Source organism: Planococcus citri, chromosome 5, assembly GCF_950023065.1.
Source record: "Planococcus citri chromosome 5, ihPlaCitr1.1, whole genome shotgun sequence".
Lineage (NCBI taxonomy): Eukaryota > Metazoa > Arthropoda > Insecta > Hemiptera > Pseudococcidae > Planococcus > Planococcus citri.
Genome location: NC_088681.1, coordinates 61,622,094 through 61,645,773, shown reverse-complemented (window position 1 = coordinate 61,645,773; position 23,680 = coordinate 61,622,094). Strand labels below are relative to the sequence as shown.

General features: G+C 33.2%; 1 protein-coding gene across 1 annotated transcript; it reads right to left on the bottom strand.

Annotated features, from left to right (window-relative positions):
* Window positions 1-17,600: 17,600 nt before the first annotated feature.
* LOC135848421 (uncharacterized) lies at window positions 17,601-19,675 on the bottom strand. Its single transcript, XM_065368323.1, has 3 exons — window positions 18,103-19,675; window positions 17,858-18,060; window positions 17,601-17,627 (listed from the first exon to the last, which is right to left on the bottom strand). The coding sequence occupies exons 1-3, from the start codon at window positions 19,673-19,675 to the stop codon at window positions 17,601-17,603; spliced, it is 1,803 nt and encodes a 600-aa protein (XP_065224395.1).
* Window positions 19,676-23,680: the final 4,005 nt, after the last annotated feature.

Sequence of the window (23,680 nt, the reverse complement as noted above, 5' to 3'; positions counted from 1 at the left end):
AATTTGTGATGGGACCACCACCATCCACACCATTTATTTGCTCCTCCAGTCACAAGTATAAAAAATTTGTTAGATCGCCCTTCTTGGCCCTTAAATTTTACAAATATGTAGTTTTATCATTTTCGTAATTCACTTCAATTTATTGCATTTACTCGTCAAAAATTAAGATTCGTCTAGTTCAAATCAAAATTAGTCTTTGTAGATAAATAATGTATTGATTGATACCTATTGGTATTTCAATGTAGAAGGATTGATTTATTCAATTCTCAATCAATCAGTCCATGATCCATTCATGATCTTTAATAATTTTTGAAAACATTATTGTTTTGCACTGCAAAATTTTTAGTGTCGAGTTTCATTTCCAGGATTTGTATGAATTTTGAAAATATGGAGTATTCAAAAGCTCTCGAAAATAATATCCACATTTTTCACTGCAGTATCAAACTTTGAAGCAAGGCTTAAAACCATTTGGATTTTATTGGTAGTTGTGGTATGTAGATGGTTTTCAAAAAGTCTCAAAAATAATGGTTCCAATTGGTTTTGAGGTTTCAGTTTGAAAGTTTTTCTGATTTTGGTTTTGAAATAGTTTCAATTTTTTTTTAATGTGGTGTGGATGTGGTTTTGGTTTTGGTTATGTAATTGTATTTTTCTTGTATTACCCTACTGATGGTTTTTCATATCAAAAACCATTTAGAATTTTCGAATGGTTTTGATGGTTTTTTTTTTTTAATTTATTAAAAAATGTACCAAAAAACGAATTAAGGTAGGTATATAAACTGGACTACCTACTAAAAGTCTGATTTGAGACGAATTTTAAAAATTGCTTACTGTTAGATATTCGTAACGTTTTCGAGTTGCTTTGATACTTGTTTTAATTTTTTATTTAAAAATGTACCAAAAAAACGAATTTAAGTAAGGTATATAAACTGGAATACCTACTAAAAGTCTGATTTATTGAGACGAATTTTAAAAATTTCTTACTGTTAGATATTCGTACTCGTCTATCCTATTTTCTGGGTAACTATTTTATAGATCCGTAGGAATTATGACCACATTAGGAATTTTTCTGTTTTTTTTTCCAAAATGAATAAACAAGATGTACTTGAATTAAAATGATTGAACATTGAAAAAATTCCATTTATCCTTCATGATCTTGCATTCTTGCTGGAAAAATGGTATTAATTGCTGTTCAAGTTTCTCTTATTGACATTGAATAAAGTTGAATTGAATCAGTTTTCTGGAAATGTTGTCTTAAACTGGAAGTAATTCAATACCTAACCTATGTTTAAGTACAGCAGCTAACAAATTGAAAATTGAAAAAATCGCAGAAACCAAAAAGAACCATTTCATGAATTGGTTGATTTTGGTCTCGGTTTTCTCCTAAGAACATAACTTTTTAGTGTTTTTGTTTTTTTCAATTCAATTTTTTTGTCTCAAATGGTTGTTCTAAAACTGATAGTATGTAGTTTCAAAAAAAAAAATTGAAAAAGTCAAAACTTCGAAGTTCAGCTTTTCTTGAAAGCTCAATTTTCAAAACCGGGGCGAATTCCGGAACAATAATTTGAAAATCTGAAGGGAAAATAATTCAGAAACTATTTTTTTAAATTTGTAAAAAATTGCTCCAAAATTTGGAAAGATTTTGAAAACTGAGGTTTCAAAATTATATAGCCCAACTCTGAACTTTCGAAACTTTTGGTAACCATACTGATCAGACATACATACAAGTTTACAAATATACATACGAGATACAGCTAGAAATTAAAAATCAGTTAGGAAGAAGTATACTTACGTACTATTGATGATTCTTTTAACAGTAAGTAAAAAGAGAGAAGCGTAATTTTTTTTAAAAAAAGAGACATAGATAAAAACTTCAAAAACTAAACATTATAAATTCTTCTAATTTGAGGAAATAAAAAGACAATACACTAGCACTAGGCAATGTAAAATTTAATCATTTTGTGTTTAATTAATTTTGAAAAATTTAAAAATTAAAAAAAAAACAAGCAGGGTCTCCTCATTTTATAACAGTGAGCCTCGTTTTAAAATGACCGTAAAATGCTACGGAAAAAACGTAACTAAAAATTAGTTCTTTTAAAAGTAAAAGTCAACTTGATTCTTTTTTTCCGTATCTAGTTTCTAAAGAAAAAACCTACCAAATACACAGAAAACCATTGATAATCTTGCAAGCGTGCCAAAATTCTTCTTACTCCCACACTTCCCCATCTATCCTGTGGATTTAAAAATGATTATTTGAAACACGTTTCATATTTAATTGCAAGTAGTATAATGCTCTTCAAGTTTTCAATAAAAAGTAAAACTATTTAATTATTTGACTACAAAATAGAAAGTTTTCAGATATTTAATAACAATTGAAAACGATTTGCCATTTTGGCTTCATTTATCAAATATGAAAATTAAAACATTGCGCTGCCGCTTATCAACATATTTTTACAATTTAAAAATTGGCATAGGTAAATGACAAATAAAAAACAATTCCAAAATTATTTTCTCACAAAATGAATTTTTTTCCTGTTTTAAATTAAAAAATGGAAACATTATCAATTCATCAAATAGAAATTAAAATATTGCACCCATCAACGTTTTGCAGTTTAAAATTGGTGAGAATGACAAAAAAAATTGCATAAATATACTAATTTTCTGACTGGTCTCCTCAAAATGCCATCCACCTAAATTTCATCCAAATAAAAAACTGTTTTTAAGGCCACTTTAAAAAAAAAAAAAAAAAGTTTAAAATATTAAAATGTGCAATTAAAAGCAGCTCTATAGAATTCTATAAATCTTTCACCAATGTTTTTTTAAAAGCCACTTTTGAAATTAGGTTCCTAATTAAAAAACTATTTTTTTATATAAGTACATACGTAAATTCTGTTGTTTTTTTTTTCAAAAATACCTTCCTTAAGATCTCAAGTGCAACTAGGATTAGTGAAATATTTCATATGTAGATCATTTTTCATTAACTAATGTTTTTTGGAGTGACATTTTCGATGTGATGTGAATGAGGGAGAATCAACATTCTGACAGTGCTTTAAAACGCTGGTTTTGCCCCCTTTTTAAAAAGCCCAGAGTTCAACAGATGATACTGATTTTAACCAATGTACAAAGATGGTACTTGAAAGTTGAAGTCCTTACTTGATATTAAAGGCGATTTCATTATTCAATATTGTTCCTCAAGTTTTCAATAAAAAGTAAAACTATTCATTTACCTATTTGGCTACGAAATGAAAAGTTTTCAGAAATTTAATAAAAATTGAAAACAATTTGCCATTTTGGCTTCATTTATCAAATATGAAAATTAAAACATTGCGCGTCCTAAACATTTTACAGTTTAAAATTGGCATTAATGACAAATAAAAAACATTCCAAAATTATTTTTATAAAAAATAAATTTCCCCTATTTTAATTAAAAAATAGAAACATTATCTGTTCATCAAATAGAAATTAAAACATTGCACCCATCAACGTTTTACAGTTTAAAATTGGTGAGAATGACAAAAAAAAAGTTTCCATAAATATAGTAATTTTCTGACTGGTCTCCTCAAAATGCCATCCACCTAATAATACAGAGGTGCCCAAAAGTCAGTTTACGCCATCAAAAATTACATATAATTCAAGAACTACGCCTCCTAAAGAAAAAATAATGACATTGATCTGATAGGAAATTTTATCCTCTACAATTTTCTTCATGGTCATTTTTCTCTAGGATGCACCGTTCGCCGGGAAAATCAACTTTCATGTCAAAAAACGTGAATTTAAAAAAAAAATGAAAAAAATTGAGGAAAAAATTTAAAATTAATTCAGCAGTTAATTTCAGCTATTAACTCATTATTTTTTCTTTAGGAGGCTTAGTTATTGAATTATATGTGATTTTTGATGGCGTAAACTGACTTTTGGACACCCCCCGGGAGTTTGGCTGTCGTGTCGCAAGGAGAAAGAAAATGACACGAAGCTATTTTAGTATCAAAGTACCCTAAGTAAGTAAATAAAAATTTCCTTGCTAACAACTTGGAAAAATTTCAAATTAAGGGCATCATAAGTTTACCTATTCTGAATTCTGATATACCATGTAGATATCAATATTTTGAGGGGTTCAGTGATTGATTGAAAACACTTACTTTCACTGTTTATTTTATTATAAGTATACATAGTGGAGGTAAATAAGAAACATTTTTGGCTACCCAAGCTTTTATGATGAAAAATTGTCAGGGGTGGTCCCCTGAATAATTTCTGAGAACTATCACCCCACAGACCCCCGGCTAATTTTTTTTATGGGGGATTGAACCCCCCCAAAATGAGTTTTTTTCAGTTTTATCCTCAGGGGTTGATTTTACGTCGAAAATAGCTTTAATTTTGTGTTCTACGTCAAATTTCCGATCTAGTGATACATCAACTGTCCTTCTACCCCTAAGGGAGGTGGGCCTAGAACCATTCAAAAATGAGGGGTTTTCTAAAAAACGCAAAAAAGTTATTGGCGCATATGAGGGGTAAAATGGCCCCCGAGAGCGTTCGGGTTGATACTAGCATGGAAAGTGGGTACCATCGAAAAACTACCGTGTGAAAAATTTCAGATCCACACCGCCTCCCCTTTTTGGGGGACCCCCCTTTTCTGAAATTTCAATAACACTTTACTCAGCCCCATTTCAACCGATTTTGAAAATTTTTCAGTAAGTTATGTATATCCTTAGTAGGTATCCCCACAAAAATTTTCAACCCCCTCTCCCCAAAAAAACTGCAAAGCCACTTTTTTCAAAAAAAAAAAAAAAGTTTTAAATATCAAAATGTGTAATTAAAAGCACCCAGAATTCTTTAAATCTTTTATACAGGTTAATTTCCATTCACCAATGATTTTTTAAGAGCCACTTTTGAAATTAGGTATAATTAAAAAACAGCATGTGACCTGTTCTGACAAAAGGGACCACAAGTCGGATTTTTCATTTTCAATTTTTTGGCCATTTTGAAAACTTGACATCATACCGAGTCGAATGAGACCAATCCCAGCCTCCTAGCTCATTTTTTTCCAACTTTTTTCATTTCTTGAAGTTGAAGGATTGAAAAACAAATAATTTTTCTGTAAAATGCTTTATTCCGCCTCCAGAGAGCTTTGAAAGTTTCGAGCGCTCAAACTTTCGACTGACACTAACTTCAAAATGCGCTTTTCAACACATTTTTCGGCCAAATTACGTGTTGTGGCTGTGTCACATGACAGTTCACATGTCAAACAACCAAAATCCGTAAAAAAAACAATTTTTCAAAATTTTGACTTATTTTTACATTTTTGCCTCTACTGTAAAAAAAAACGTTTTCCGAAATTGTGGCCCCTTTTGTCAGAACAGGTCACTAATAGTTTCAACATTTTCGTAATTCAGTTCAATTTTTTGCATTTATTCGTCAAAAATTAAGATTCGTGTAGTTCAAAATTAGTCTTCGTAGATAAGTAATGCATATTGATTGATATTGGTATTTTAATGTAGAAGGATTGATTTATTCAATTCACAATCAATCAGTCCATGATCCATTCATGATCTCCGATAATTTTTGAATGCATTGTTGTTATGAGTAGTTGCACTGCAAAATTTTTAGTGTTGAGTTTCATTTCCAGGATTTGTATGAATTTTGGAAATATGGAATATTCAAAAGCTCTCGAAAAAAATATCCAAATTTTTCGCTGTAATGTCCAACTTTGAAGCAATGCTGAAAATCATTTGGATTTTATTGGTTGGTATGGTAAGTGGTTTTTAAAAGTCTCAAAAATAATGGTTTTTGGTTCTGGTTTCTGAATTGGTTTTGAAATCACATACCATAATGGTTCCAATTGGTTTTAAAGTTTCAGTTTCAAAGTTTTTCTGGTTCTGGTTCTGAAACGGTTTCAATTTTTTTTTAATTTTGTGTGGATGTGATTTTGGTTTTGGTTATGTAATTGTATTTTTCTTGTATTACTGGTGGTTTTTCATATCAAAAACCTTTTCGAATGGTTTTGGTGGTTGTGGTGGTTTTTTAAACTTAGGTATCAAAAACCATTTTGAGTTTTCAAATGGTTTTGGAGTGTTTTTTTTTAACTTATTAAAAAATGTTCCAAAAAACGAATTAAGATAGGTACCATAAACTGGACTACCTACTAAAAGTCTGATTTGAGACAAATTTAAAAAATTGCTTACTGTTTAATATTCATATTCTTCTATCCTTCGTTTTTGTAGGAATGTTTTTTTGGGTAATTGGGAATTCGGATTATTCTTTTATTTTCTTTCTAAATGAATAAACAAGATGTATACTTATTAAGAATTAATTTAAACATTTGAAACTACATACAAAACCATTTTGAATTAAAATGATTGAACATTGATAAAATTCCAATTATCCTTTATGATCTTACTGGGAAAATGGCATTATTGCTGTTCAAGTTTCTCTTATTGACATTGAGTAAAGTTGAATTGAATCAGTTTTCTTGAAATGTTGTCTTAAACTGGAAGTAATTCAATACCTAACCTATGTTTAAGTACAGCAGCTAACAAATTGAAAATTGAAAAATTCGCAGAAACCAAAAAGAACCATTTCATGAATTGGTTGTTATTGGTTGTGGTTTTCTCTTAAGAACACAACTTTTTGGTGGTTTTGGTTTTTTCAATTCTATTTTTTTTATCTCAGATGGTTGTTCTAAAACTGAGAGTATGTAGTTTCAAAAAAAAAAAGTTGAAAATTTCAAAACTTCAAGGTTCAGCTTTTCTTGAAAGCTCAATTTTCAAAACCTGGTCGAATTCCGGAACAATTATTTGAAAATCTGAAGGACAAAAAAATTCAAAAACTATTTTTTCAAATTTGTAAAAAATTGCTCCAAAATTTGGAAAGATTTTGAAAACTGAGGTTTCAAAATTATATAGCACAACTCTGAACTTTCGAAACTTTTGGTAACCATACTGATCAGACATACATACAAGTTTACAAATATACATACGAGATACAGCTAGAAATTAAAAATCAGTTAGGAAGAAGTATACTTACGTACTATTGATGATTCTTTTAACAGTAAGTAAAATTAGGGAAGCGTATGTTTTTTTAAAAAAGAGACAAAAAAACTTCAAAAACTAAACATTATAAATTCTTCTAATTTGAGGAAATAAAAAGACAATACACTAGCACTAATGTAAATCATTTTGTGTTTAATTAATTTTGAAAAATTTTAAAATTGAAAAAAAACAGCAGGGTCTTCTCATTTCATAACAGTGAGCCTCATTTTAAAATGACCGTAAAATGCTACGGAAAAAACGTAGGTAACTTAAAATTAGTTCTTTTGAAAGTAAAAGTTAACTTGATTCTTTTTTTCCGTACCTAGTTTCTTAAGAAAAAACCTACCAAATACACAGAAAACCATTGATAATCTTACAGCTTGCCATAACTGTTCTTTCTCCCACACTTCCCCATCCATCGTGGATTTAAAAATGATTATTTAAAACACGTTTCATATTTAATTGCAAGTAGTATAATGCTCTTCAAGTTTTCAATAAAAAGTAAAACTATTCAATTATTTGGCTACAAAATAGAAAGTTTTCAGAAATTTACTAACAATTGAAAACAATTTGCCATTTTTTCTTCATTTATCAAATATGAAAATTAAAACATTGCGCTGCCGATTATCAACATTTTACAATTTAAAAATAGGCATAAATGACAAATAAAAAACAATTCCAAAATTATTTTCTCACAAAATGAATTTTTTTCCTGTTTTTAATTAAAAAATGGAAACATTATCAATTCATCAAATAGAAATTAAAATATTGCACCCACCAACGTTTTACTGTTTAAAATTGGTGAGAATGACAGAAAGAATTCCATAAATATACTAATTTTCTGACTGGTCTCCTCAAAATGCCATCCACCTAATAATAGTTTGGCTGTCACGTCGCAAGGAGAAAGAAAATGACACGAAGCGATTTTAGTATAAAAGTACCCTAAGTAAATAAATAAAAAATAGAGTCCCCATGCAGAATTTTTCCTCGCTAACAACTTGGAAAAATTTTTAATTAAGGGCATCATATTTATTTTATTATATACAAGCAGAAAACAAAATTTTTTATACTTCAAAAAAAAGGTCTATCCTCTTGGATGTGACGTGGAGACAAAAAAAATGTTCTTACCTGCATGCATCACCTGGACCTCAAGATAACTCTTCATCAACAATAATTTAATATAGCTAATGGGTACTAATTTTCTTTGTTATTTATTACAACACATATAGGTTAGTACTTATTTATGTTTATGTAGCTATGTAAATTCATCTTGTAAATTGTGTTTATTTTGTGTACCTATAGGTGGAAAATGCCAGCACTACTTACCTATAATTTTTCAGTAATAGAATATACTGTCTTTCCTCAGCCTGTATAAAATAAAACGTAAATGGAGATGGAGACAACACGTCACAAATCACAATCCACAATGTTCCTTTCAATTTTGCGGGCTCATTTAGTTTTACAAAGGGTGAAACCTGAGTGGTCTAGCTCCTTCAAGAGGATAAGGTATTGAACCGAAGGTTAAATTACAATATTATGTTGGTTGCACTATCCTCAAATTCTGAAAGAGCAAGGACCTGGAGAGAAAACTCAAACCTGTAACCCAACTTCCATTTCGCATTTTTAAAAGTGTCCGTAAAAAGACATTTTTCGCTCAAAATTGCACAACGCTTATACATATTTAAGCTGTTAATTTTATGAAAAAAATAAAAATAAAATAAAAGTACCTACTGAAATACGGAAAGGTGGAATTGCCAGTAATATCTAGAATATTTCATCCGTTGACATTTTTCAGAAACCAACACGTTTTGAATTTTGATGGCCAATTTCATCCCCCTCCCCCCCGAAAACTGTAAGGCCACTTTTTTTCAAAAAAAAAAAAAAAAAATTAAAATATCAAAATGTGCAATTAAAAGCAGCTAGAATTCTTTAAATCTTTTATACAGGTTAATTTCCATTCACCAATGTTTTTTTAAGAGGCACTTTTGAAATTAGGTAGGTATAATTAAAAAACAGCAATATAGTTTCAACATTTTCGTAATTCAGTTCAATTTTTTGCATTTATTTGTCAAAAATCAAGATTCGTCTAGTTCAAAATTAGTCTTCGTAGATAAGTAATGTTTTGATTGATATTGGTGTTCTAATGTAGAAGAATTGATTTATTCAATTTCAATTCTCAATCAATCAGTCCATGATCCATTCGTGATCTTTAATAAATTTTTGAATTCATTGTTGTTATGAGTAGTTGCACTACAAAATTTTTCGTGTTGAGTTTCGTTTCCAGGATTTGTATGAATTTTGGAAATATGGAGTAAGTATTCAAAAGCTCTCGAAAATAATATCCACATTTTTCGCTGTAATGTCCAGCTTTGAAGCAAAGGCTTAAAACCATTTGGATTTTATTGGTTGTTGTGGTAGATGGTTTTCAAAAGTATCCAAAATTATGGTGCCAATTGGTTTTGAGGTTTCAGTTTGAAAGTTTTTCTGATTTTGGTTTTGAAATGGTTTCAATTTTTTTTTAATGTGGTGTGGATGTGGTTTTGGTTTTGGTTATGTAATTGTATTTTTCTTGTATTACAGATGGTTTTTCTTATCAAAAACGATTTCGAATTTTCGAATAGTTTTGATATTTATTTTTTTTAATTTATTAAAAAATGTACCAAAAAACGAATTAAGGTAGGTACATGTATAAACTGGACTACCTACTAAAAGTCTGATTTGAGACGAATTTTAAAAATTGCTTACTGTTAGATATTCGTAACAATTTCAAATTTTCGATTTATTAGATACGTAGGAATTATGGCTAAATAAGTATTTCTCTGCATTTTTTTCCAAATGAATACACAAGATGTATTAAGAATTAATTTAAACATTTGAAACTACATACAAAACCATTTGAATTAAAATGAATAATGATTGAACATTGATAAAATTCCAATTATCCTTTATGATCTTACTGGGAAAATGGCATTATTGCTGTTCAAGTTCCTCTTATTGACATTGAATAAAGTTGAATCGAATCGGTTTTCTTGGAATGTTGTCTTAAACTAGAAGTAATTTAATACCTAACCTATGTTTAAGTACAGCAGCTAACAAATTGAAAATTGAAAAATTTGCAGAAACCAAAAAGAACCATTTCATGAATTGGTTGTTTTTGGTCGCGGTTTTCTCCTAAGAACACAACTTTTTGGTGTTTTTGGTTTTTTCAATTCAATTTTTTTTGTCTCAAATGGTTGTTCTAAAATTGAGAGTACCTTATGTAGTTTCAAAAAAAAAAAAAAATTGAAAATCTCAAAACTTCAAAGTTTAGCTTTTCTTGTAATCTCAATTTTCAAAACCTGGTCGAATTCCGGAACAATAATTTGAAAATCCGAAGTAAAAAAAATTCATAAACAATTTTTTTACATTTCTTAAAAATTGCTCCGAAATGTGGAAATATTTTGGAAATTGAGGTTTCAAAATTAGCCCAACTTTGAACTTTTGAAACTTTTGGTGACCAACTGATCAGACATACATACAAGTTTACAAATATATATACCAGATACAGCTAGAAATTAAAAATCAGTTGGGAAGAACTATACTTACTTACTTTTGATGATTCTTTTTAACAGTGTGTAAACACTTTCTATAGTTATTGGTCTCGAATGAATGAAAATGAATGAATGAAAATTTTATTATTATTCGGTTCATCGCAATTTAGCGCTATTCACGAATTTTACAAATAGGATTTTTTTTTAAAACTTAAGAAAGAAAAGAGTTAAGGCTAAGAAACCTAAAAGAAATTTTGAGGAAGTTTCAGTTTGAGTCTTGAAGGACGATTTTGCCCGATATCGAAGAAGCAAGCAAGGATGTTTTTTTTTTTTTTTAAAAAGACACAAAAAAACTTCAAAAACTAAACATTATAAATACTTCTAATTTGAGGAAATAAAAAGACAATACACTAGCACTAATGTAAAATTTAATCATTTTGTGTTTAATTAATTTTGAAAAATTTAAAAATAAAAAAAAACAAGCAGGGTCTTCTCATTTTATAACAGTGAGCTAGCCTCATTTTAAAATGACCGTAAAATTCTACGGAAAAAACGTAGGTACCTAACTAAAAATTAGTTCTTTTGAAAGTAAAAGTTAACTTGATTCTTTTTTTCCGTACCTAGTTTCTTAAGAAAAAACCTACCAAATACACAGAAAACCATTGTAAATCTTCCATGCTGCTCATAATTGTGCTTTCTCCCATACTTCCCCATCTATCCTGTGGATTTAAAAATGATTATTTAAAACACGTTTCATATTTAATTGCAAGTAGTATAATGCTCTTCAAGTTTTCAATAAAAAGTAAAACTATTTAATTATTTGACTACAAAATAGAAAGTTTTCAGATATTTAATAACAATTGAAAACAATTTCCCATTTTGGCTTCATTTATCAAATATGAAAATTAAAACATTGCGCTGCCGATTATCAACATTTTACAATTTAAAAATTGGCATAGGTAAATGACAAATAAAAAACAATTCCAAAATTATTTTCTCACAAAATGAATTTTTCCCTGTTTTAAATTAAAAAATGGAAACATTCTCAATTCATCAAATAGAAATTAAAACATTGCGCCCATCAACGTTTTATACAGTTTAAAATTATTGAGAATGACAAAGAAAAGTTTCCACTAGCATTCTGTTTGCTGCTTCTCAAAATGCCATCCGCCAAATAATTTTGACCGTAAGCGATTCTACTTATAAAAGTACCCCAAGTACTAAATAAATGAAAAATAGAGTCACTGTACAGAATTTTTTCTTGCAAATAGCTTAGAAAAATTCTAAATTAAAGGCATCATTTATTTAATTACATACAAACAGAAAACAATTTTTATATTTCAAAAAAATGTCCATGACGTGAAGACAAAAAAAATTACTTAGGTATCTAATGATTATAAATATTATAATTATTGCAGAACATACGGGGTGCCCAAAAGTCAGTTTACCGCATCAAAAATCACATATATTTCAAAAACTAAGCCTCCTAGAGAAAAACTAATGGCATTAATCTGAAAGGAAATTTTATCCTCTACAATTTTCTTCATTGTCATTTTTCTCTAGGATGCACCGTTCGCCGGGAAAATCAACTTTTATGTCAAAAAACGTGAATTTAAAAAAAAAAAAAATGAAAAAAACTGAGGAAAAAAATTTTAAATGAATTCATCAGTTAATTTCAGCTATTTTTAACATGATTCCCATAATTTGATAAAATATCATAAAATTTTTAATTTTTTCAAAAAAAAAACACATTAAAATTTTTTTTACAAAAACATTTTTGTAAGGTCCAGTGTTGTACTGGTTGTGTAGTGTTCGAAGCGCGCTCTACCCATCGACCTTTTAGTTAACCTAGACGACTACTCCAATGCAAACTAAGGCCACTGGTTATGTCGCCATAAAATAAAACGCAAATGCAGATGGAACAACGTCACAAATCACAATCCACAATGTTCGTTTCAATTTTCAATTTTACAGGCTCATTAATTTTACAAAGGGTGAAACCTGAGTGGTCTAGCTCCTTCAAGAAGATAAGTATTGAACCGAAGGTTAAATTACAATTATTATGGTGGTTGTACTATCCTTAAATCCTGAAAGGGCCAAGACCTGGAGAAAAAACTCAAACCTGTAACCCAGCTTCCATTTGACATTTTAAAAGTGTCTGTAAAACGCTTATATTTTGGCTGTTAATTTTCTAAAAAAAAAAAAAAAATTACTGAAATACAATTGGGCAGTAATAATCTTACAGTTAGAAAATATTTCATCCATTGACAATTGACATTTTTCAGAAACCAACACGTTTTGAATTTTGAATTTGATGGCCAATTTCACCCAAAAAAGAAACTGTTTTTAAGACCACTTTAAAAAAAAAAAAAAAAAAAGTTTAAAATATTATAATGTGCAATTAAAAGCAGCTAAAATTCTTTAAAAATCTTTATACAGGTTAATTTCCATTCACCAATGTTTCTTTAAAAAGCACTTTTGAAATTAGGTATCTAATTAAAAAACTGTATTTTTTTACATAAATTCTTTTTTTTTTCAAAAAATACCTTAAGATCTCAAGTGCAACTAGGATTAGTGAAATAGGGGTAACGGCCCTATTCTTTTACCCCCCTAAGGACATATCTTGAAATTTCTTCTGACCTAATGAAGCTAGAGAAAAACTGAAAAGCGCATTGAAATCAGCAAACATTCGTTGACAAGATTCAGTGTTTGCCAAAAGTTTAATTTCATTAGGTTCGCCAAAAAAAAATATTTTTTGCAAAAAAACGAGTTCGCTATTTTTTTTACCCCCAATCGCTATTTCGTTTACCCCCATTCGCTATTTTTTTTACCCCCCAATTTTTTTTGTGTTTTCAATTGTAACAACATAATTCAACGTTTCCTAACAAATTATTAATTAATCATGCCAAAAAGTGCCCTTTCCGTTTTCATGAGTGTATTCATTGCTTGAAAACATAATTGAGAATAAAATTGTACGATGAATCGATCTAAATCGATAAATCTGACTCAAGAATATTGAAATAAATCGAACAATTCGACTGACAAAACATAACAACTCAAAATAAAAGTAATATTTATTTTACAAGGTCGTTGACCTAACGATCAACAAACCTAACGAAAACAAAAAACTGAGCAAGAGCTCGATGACTTTATAACTCGACGATTAAATCAATATTAACGCGACAATTTACGAAACATAACGATTACAACGAATAAACGAATACCTATTTAACAGCCAATGAATTTTCACGAAATTTAGAACATTTTAACTCGATTAAATAGCCACGTATTAATATTACGCGATTTTACGTAAACGAAATTTATTTTTATTTAAAAATAAAAACTAGAACTACCGAACACTTTTCGATACGTTACGGTTACAAGACCAATTTTGCCAACACCCCACCATAAAAATATTTTCCCTAACACGCGTACCACTTAAATAAACGAAAAACTTGTTGCTTCTTATCATTACCGGTGTTTATAAACACTACGATTAAAAATATTTTTACAGCAAAATTTCACTTAAAATATACTTAAAAATTATAAAAATCGACTCGAACACAATAGTTAAACGCGATATAACATTTTACATAAACGTTCGAACACCGTACGGGTAGTGGCTTTCGTTAATAAATCAGCCAGTTGATCTATCGATGAAACTTTTTGTAGATAGATCACATTTTTTAGAATCAGATCGCGAATATGGTGATAACTGACATCTATATGTCTGGTACGTTTTGATTCGACCGTATTCGCTACGGCAATCGCTGCGTTAGAATCGCAATACACCGGAACGGTGTCAATACGAACTTCCAATTCAAGAAATAAATTTCGCCATGCCAAGACTTCCTTACCAGACGTACTTAAAGCGACATATTCAGCCTCACACGACGAAAGACTTACACAATTTTGTTTCTTGACTACCCAGTCAATAACGTTGCCATAATGCAATATGAAAATTCCAGATGTTGACTTCCTATCTAAGCAATCACCGGCGAAATCTGAATCTACGTACACTCTTACAGAGTGTTTATCGACGAACTCAGGTACTACGTAAGTAAGTTTCACGTTTAACGTACTACGTAAGTACCTAAGTATACGCTTACTGTATTCGAACAGCTCCTTATTAGCCAAGTGCTGGTATCTGCTTAGGAAGTTTACAGCATACGCAATGTCAGGACGTGTTCCTCTTGCAATGTAACTTAAACTTCCTAAGAGACCTCTCACTTTGGTTTCGAAACTTTTATCGAGCTTGAGATTAGTAATCTTCAAGTTCGGTTCGATTGGAGTTGAAATACTGTTCGAATTCAACAGCCCATATTCACTAACTAACTGTTCGATGTATGAATTTTGATGAATTTCCAAACGATCTTCACTACGATTAATTTCCATACCAATAAACTTCTTGCATTGTTCCAGGTCTCTAATTCCAAAACGTTCATTCAGACTCTTAACCAACCACTCGATAAGACGATCATCGCATCCTGTGATAAGAAAATCGTCGACGTAAACAACGAACACACATCGAAGCGGATTCTCTGAATCAAAATAAACACAAGGGTCTACTTTGCTTCTAGAAAAACCCAATGATAACAGGTACGAGTTTAGCTTAGCGTTCCAGGACTTCGGACTTGTTTTGAGACTGTATAACGATCTCTTCAAAACGTATACTACTCCTTTCTCTTCGTTAGTCCCTTTTGGAGGATTGAACATGACATTACGATTTATGTCACCGTTCAAGAACGCTGTGCTAACATCCAATTGGCGTAATTGCCAACGATTTACTACCGCAAGATTTAGCATCGATCGAATGATCGGTTGGTTTGGGGTTGGCGCGTATATTTCATCTAACTCGTAAAAATGACTATCTTTAAAACCACGTAAAACCAATCGCGCTTTATACTTCACCCCACCATTCGAGTTGATTTTTTTCTTCAAAACCCACTTACTGTCTACCTTCGAATAATTTTCTCCTTTTACGCTACTTTCAGATACCGGATACCAAACGTCTTTTACTTTCATCGCCTTTAACTCTTCGTCGATCGCTACCTTCCAGTACTTCGCTTCTGGACCGTTCAGAGCTTGTTCGTACGATAAATCATCGACGTTAGCCAATGCAAAATCAGCAAAATCGTCGGATCGATCGTCGGTAGCTGAAGTATCAATCATACTACGATCAACGTGAATTTCACCGCTACGTTCGGCTTCGCTCAACTCATCTGGGTTTACCCAAGATGAGCACCCAGGAGCTGGCTCCACTGAACTACGTATTTCACTTTGAACCGTAGGTACGATCTCTACGTCGCTAACACTAACTGTTACCGATGTTTTTAACAAATGATCGTTGATGATATCGTGTATCTTACGCGTTTCATCAACTTCTACACAACTCGAATTTGTGAATTTATTTCGTAAAACATCGTACAATACATAACCTGTCTCTGTAAAACCTAACAACACCATATCGATCGACTTCTCATCGGTTTTCTTTCTCTTTTCAGGCGGTACCAGTACTCGTGCAACGCTTCCAAACAATCTCACTCTCGATAAATCCGGCTTTCGGCGATTCCACAACTCATACGGTGACAGATCGTTCAAGGCAGAATGCGGTAAACGATTGTACACGTAGTTTGCTGTGTATGCAGCGTAAAGCCAGAATTTATTCGTTAAACCTCCTTCATACAACAGAGCTCGCATTTTCTCTTGGATGGTTCGGAAAAAACGTTCGACGGTACCGTTATGCTGCTTCTCATACGGCTCACTGTTCTGCATAGATATGCCCTTTTCGTCGACAAACTCTTTAAAGGTACCTCCGATAAACTCACTAGCGTTATCGCACCTGATACGCTTTACTTTCGTATTCCACAACGTTTCACTAATATTGACATATTTTTTTAGGTAGGTACCTACTTCGGCTTTACTTCTCATTCCGAACGTTACTCCCCATCTCGTACAGTCATCTACGAAGCCAATCAAATATCGCTCGCCCTCTAGTCCTTCAGTAATAGGACCCATTACGTCTATATGAACAAGATCGAGCGGATTTGGATACCTATACCTACTTGAATCGTAGGTATGTTTCTTTTGTTTTGCTTTACAGCAAATTTGACACTGATTGAAAGGTGGACAATCACATCCACGTAACTCAGGAATCTTATCTAGTACCGTCTTGCTCGTATGAGCCAACCTACGATGCCAGATGTCACCTTCACCTTTCAACCTATTTATTTTTCTTTTGTTTTTCAGATTTACATCACTGTTACTACACGTACTGGTATTTCCTATACCTACACTTGAAACGTTCGAAACTACAACACCAGAGTCATTACCTATCGTCGTCGAAGTATTACCTACATTTGTCGAGTCACTATTATCGTTTGTAATCAACGCAGATGAATAATTGGAACAGGAGTACAACATAGGAGGTATATTTATCATCAGGGATGTCTAGCTAGCCAATAGCCATTAGCCATTAGCCGTTAGCTTATTGAATTTTTGACGTTTAGCCATTAGCCATTAGCCAGCCAATCAACAAAAAATTTAGCCATTAGCCAGCTTTAGCCAATTGATTGTGGCTAAAAATGATTGGCTAAAATTGAAAATAAATAGGTGAGTAAATGGGTTTCCTGTGGGTAAAAGAAATAAAAATAAAAATTTTAAAATTCGTAATAAAAAAATCAAAAATAAAAGACCAAAAAAGTAGTTTGACATTGGCGTATCTGGGGTTCTTTTTCTTAATTTTTTTCAACGATCGTTGTTTTTCTAATTTCTAGAAAATAAATGAGAAATCAGTTTATGAATATAATCAAATAATGCCTGAATGCAAATAATTGTGATTCACATTTGTGAAATAATAATTATTTCCTAAAACTAGAAATTCTATCTATAATGGAAATGTGCTCATTTAGAGGAGTATTTAGATGGGTCACTCGATTTTTGAAAAATTAGCCAGCTAATAGCCAGCCAATAGCCAGGCAATGAAGAGACATTAGCCAATAGCCGTTAGCTTAGCCAAAGCTGTAAATTTTTCTAGCTTTAGCCGTTAGCTTTAGCCAATCCCATTGGCTAGACATCCCTGTTTATCATAAATTGAATCGTATACAATCCATTATCATTAAGTACTAATTTTGAAACTAAATTTCCTGCAGGATCGACCAAACGAGGATCTTCGTCGAAGAAGAAACGATAACCGTTCGCTACGATTTTCGACACGGACAGAAGACTAAACGAAAGACTAGGTACATAATATACCTCGTTCAACCAATAGACGTTTCCATCATCGGCTAGAACTCTCAATCGACCTACTCCTTCTTTGATCAAAGAGACTTCACAATGAGCGGATTGTAAACTTTCGTTTATTTTCCTCTCATCGTGCAAGACTCCACGATGTTTCAGAAAATGCGACGTCGCACCACTATCGACGACAAACGTGATAAAATCGACGCCGTCGTCGTTGTTTGTCTCGACGTACGCGTTTTCTTCACCGAGATTCAAAGCAGTCGAGTTGCCTAAAAAATAATTCGACCCGATATTCACGTTACACGACGTACCGAAATTAGATATTGCGACACTGTCTCCGAAACTACTACGACCGACGTTACTTTTAACGAATTCATCTACGACATTACTCCTACGACGATCATCTAACGAAAGATTTTTCTTTTTTTCAGAAAACGGCGAAGAAAGACCTAACGCTAACGAAGGACGAGGCCCTGACGAACCGGACGAACCAGACGGACCAGACGTACCCGACGTACCACTCGACGAACCGTTACCACCATTATTACGTGACGAATCACCGTTCTGAGGGCAGTTTCGACCTATATGCCCGGTCAGATTACATCGATAGCAAACGATACTTCCCCGAGGGTTGGTATCGTTCCTATAGTTTCCTCCGGCGGATCGACAAGACTTGGCCATATGGCCCCGTTTATGACACTTATAGCAGGTACGATCTTTGGCTTGTACGAAGCCACTACCACCGTTACGTTCACCGTTACCGTTCGACGAATTACCGGACAAGTTCGAATTACTACTACGCGATTTATTATGATTACGATTACGTTTATTATTATTACCGGATTGATCGGATGCGGCCATCGCTGAACCGGTACTTGTCGAACCCTTCGAAGTCGAGGAGTTCTTCGAGGCATCTTCCAAACTCAAAAGCAACGACGAAATTACTTTCGGATTTGGGTCTCCGGCTGTAACGTGAACTAGTCCTCGAGCAGTCATACGCACTGACTCGTACTTAGGCGAATTGCCTAACGCATTGATCAGATACGTATAGACTTCAGATGGAGTCAATTTCACGTCCAGACTCTCCATATCGTTGACTAGCGTATAAAATGCCTCTAGGAACTCCTTCGGACTCTTGTACATATCGATGACAATCTTCGAAATACGGGTTCGGCAGTCGATAATTGCTGCTTGGTTTTCCGCCTGGTACAAGGAGTTGAGCTCCGTCCAAAATACGTACGGATCCTCTGTCTCCTTGACCAGTCGGAAAACGTTCTCAGCTACGTGCCTAATTAAAATTTTGAGAGCTTTCGCTTTTTTTCGCGGCGATAACGAATTTACTTGGAGAATCGCGGTTTGAAGTCCTTTGGCCGAAAGAATAACTTTGATTTTTCTCTTCCAGGACACGAAGCCCGTACCGCGAAAGACCATCGACTCCATTACACGATTATCACCGGCACCAAACATACTATCGTCGGACGAACTATTTGACTCGTTATCGGATACTACAGCGTCGTCGGACTCGTCGTCGCTACTTTCACTACCTTCGGACTCGTCGTCGGATGGACCAGGAGGTGGAGGAGGTGGAGGACCGGATGACGGATTAGACGGAGGAGGAACGGGATCAACAGGGATCGACGGATCGTTGGAAATATCACCGGAACCCGCGGAACTCGTACCAGCTTCGGTATCACCTGTTGACTCAGATACGTGCTGTAACGTTACTTTACTTTTACCTTTCGACTTCGGTATACTTTGTTCTGGTTTTTCTTTTTCAGAAAAACCACGAAACTCAGCGCTCGATTTACGCTTATCTGAACTACTATCGTCGTCGTCTACGTTGACCGATTTTCCTGACCGCAAATAGGACAGGACTGTCGACATTTACTTCGTCGAACACTACACGAACCAATACGCTGAAGCTACACAAGCCAGAAAATTCCACACAGGACGTCGAATTGCGAAACAGAGCTTTCACGAACTACGCTCTACGCTACCATGTACGATGAATCGATCTAAATCGATAAATCTGACTCAAGAATATTGAAATAAATCGAACAATTCGACTGACAAAACATAACAACTCAAAATAAAAGTAATATTTATTTTACAAGGTCGTTGACCTAACGATCAACAAACCTAACGAAAACAAAAAACTGAGCAAGAGCTCGATGACTTTATAACTCGACGATTAAATCAATATTAACGCGACAATTTACGAAACATAACGATTACAACGAATAAACGAATACCTATTTAACAGCCAATGAATTTTCACGAAATTTAGAACATTTTAACTCGATTAAATAGCCACGTATTAATATTACGCGATTTTACGTAAACGAAATTTATTTTTATTTAAAAATAAAAACTAGAACTACCGAACACTTTTCGATACGTTACGGTTACAAGACCAATTTTGCCAACAAAAATTGAGAATTTATAAAGATTATTTGTGCAAATTTTCAACAAAAAAATTTAATACACGTATTTATGGGCTCTAAAATTCCTGGACCACCAGATGAACGCATTTTTTTCACAAGAAACTATTTTTTGCGGATATAAATAGTAAAAAAATTGCTGTGAAAGTTCCTGCTCCAATTTTCTGTTTCCATGTTACTGTTATACTTAAGGTTTTCAATTTTGTAACAGTTTTTGTTTCGTTTGCTTTCGTAGACAACCTATATTAGAGAGGTATCAATCATTTATTCAATTTTTTTGGTTAATTGTTTACATTGATGTAATCAACTGTAAAAAGTGTTTTTTGGACAATATTTACAAAAGTTCAGAGCTGTACATTCAAAACTTCCCCAAAAATGAATAAAATTGGTATCACGTCTTTAAACGGTCTTCAGCGAGCAAAAATTCTGAAAATAGTGGGGGGTAAAAAAATTAGAGAACAAAACTTAATATGGATTTTCTATTTTTTTACCCGGTAAAAAAAATAGAAAACTGGGCTTGAATCGTTCCCCTATTTTTTTACCCCCTCTAAAAATTTTTAGAAAACAATTTCGATGAAAAATAACTAGCTCATCTAATAGACCAGAGTGTGTAGAATTCAGCGATGTACTCACGAACTCATTTTGATGGAAATTAGTGTGTCCAATCCTTAAAATCAAAACACACTTTTTTAAAATTTTGTTAAGAAAATCGACTAAAATTCACATCACATTTTTCGAAGTCCCCTGAACCATGAAGATTGAATGGAAAATGCAGTTTTTCAAGGGCATTGTGTTCCAAAAGAACCACAAAACATGTTGATATGGTTTTCAAATCAATTCATGACTTTGGTGGCTTATTTTTCAGAAAATTCTCGGGGGGGTAAAAAAAACTAGAGAGGGTAAAAAAAACTGGGCCGTTACCCCTACCTAGTATTTCATATGTAGATCAGTTTCCATTAAGTAAGTTTTTTGGAGTGTCATTTTCGATGTGATGTGAATGAGGGAGGATCAACATTCGGTTTGTCCCCTTTTTAAAAAGCCCAGAGTTCAACAGATACTGATTTTAACCAATGTACAAATATGGCACTTGAAAGTTGAAAGTCCTTACTTGATATTAAAGGTGGTGGGTCATTCCATGTCAACTCAACCAACGTTTTTGGGTCATGTACCTTCGATTTCGCTCAATTTTTTTTTACAATATCTACCCACCCAGTAAGTAAGAAAGCCGCAACCAGTTTGGTCCCAGTCCCCTCAGGGGGCGGGTGGAGGGGCTTCCATTATTTTCACATTGTCTCGAGGTACTCAACTTCAGCAGCCTATTCCTCCAAAACTATTATACTTTGATCAAAACTGATTTCACAGTTCGAAAGGGCATTGAATTTTAAACTTTTTAAGTACTTTGAAATTTTCAAAAGTTGAAAGTTGAACTTTCAATTTGAAAGTTCAAATTTCAAAATGGCGCTGTAAGTGGGAGCTATCATTTAAAAGTTTGAAAAATTGCCATAGATGTACATTTTGATACTTTTTCGAAATATTTAGGTTTCAAGATGGAACTCTTGACCGGGGGGGGGGAGCACCCCCACCCCCAATTTTGGGTGAAACTTTCGAAAGAAAATCTGGGGCATGTGATATATCGAATTGTATGTTTTCGGCGACGCTGAACACGAATATAACGTTAGATTTTTGATAGGACCCCATCCACGGCCCCCAGCACCTCCCCAAAGGGGGTAAAAGTTCAAAAAAGTGTTTTGTTCGTGCGACACATGGAATAATATGTTTTTGGTGACGCTGAACACGAATATGACGTCAGATTTTTGATTGGACCCGTCCACGGCCACGGCCCCCTGCACCTCCTCAAAGGGGGTAACCCCAAAAAAATGGTAACATTCGTGTGACACATGAAATAGCATGTTTTCGATATCGCTGAACACGAATATAGCCATAGTTTTTTAAATGGACCTCACCCATGGCCCCCAGAACCTCCCAGGTAAAAGTCCAAAAAATTGTTGGGGGGCGTGGATGAGGTCAAATCAAAAGTCTGACGTCATATTCAAGTTCAGCGTCACCAAAAACATATTATTTCATGTGTCGCACGAACAAAACACTTTTTTGAACTTTTCCCCCCTTTGGAGTGGTGCTGGGGGCCGTGGATGGGTCCAATAAAAAATCTGACGTCATATTCGTGTTCAGCGTCACCAAAAACATACAATTCGATACATCACATGCCCCAGATTTTCTTTCGAAAGTTTCACCCAAAATTGTGGGTGGGGGTGCTCCCCCTCCGTCAAGACGTCAAGAGTTTTATCTCGAAATATAAATATTTCGAAAAAGTATCAAAATGTACATCTATGGAATTTTTTTCAAAATTTTAAATGGTAGCTCCCAGTTACAGCGCCATTTTGAAATTTGAACTTTCAAATTGAAAGTTCAACTTTCAACTTTTGAAAATTTCAAAATGCTTTAAAAGTTCAAAATTCAATGCCCTTTCGAACTGTGAAATCAGTTTTGATCAAAGTATCATAGTTTTGGAGGAATAGGCAGCTGAAGTTGAGTACCTCGAGACAATGTAAAAATAATGGAAGCCCCCCACCCACCCCCTGAGGGGTCTGGGACCTAACTGATTGCGGCTTTCTTACTTACTGGGTGGGTAGATATTGTAAAAAAAAATGTGAGCGAAATCGAAAGACATGATTTTCAAAATCACCTTTTTTTGGTTGAGTTGACATCCCGATTCGCGCAGTGGCAATTTGATTGGCACTTTTTTTTGCCATTCTTGGCAAAAGAGTGGTAAAGCTCAAATTGAAATGAAAACCAGACGAAAATGCCAGTGATGGCAATTTTGAAAACTTGCTACAATACAGATTACACTCTGCTTATGCTAGTTTTGACAAAATTTTGCCAACGTTTACAATATTTTGCCAATAGTGACAAAACTTTGTCCGTTAAATTTCAAAAAATAATCTATTCGCAGAAGTGGGGAAGATAAGATGAGATTAGGCAGAGTCGAGCGCATGTTCTACTCTGCCTCGTTGGTTACTTCATACTTTGGTTCAGTTTTCAGTTGATGGTGAAGTAGTGAACACGTTGTACAGAAATTTGGTTATAATTGATGCGTGAAAATGTCGTCTGGAAGTCGAAGATGAATCGGTAAGTACCATACATCTGTATACATCTATCATGGGATAGGTACCATGACTTTTGTTTTATCTTGGTGTGGGTATTTGTAACTTCCTATACCTATGCACGTATGTATTTTGCGAATTGATTGCAAGTGATTCAGACGTTATGTTACAGTGATCGTTGAGGAAATCACATCATCTGGTAGGTATCATAACTTGGGTGTATTTATGCTCACCATGTACCAGCCAAGTCTTTAGATTATGCAGTTTCCATAATGATAGTCTAATGAAAACAATACTGTAACAACGTCTGAATCACTTGAAAACCA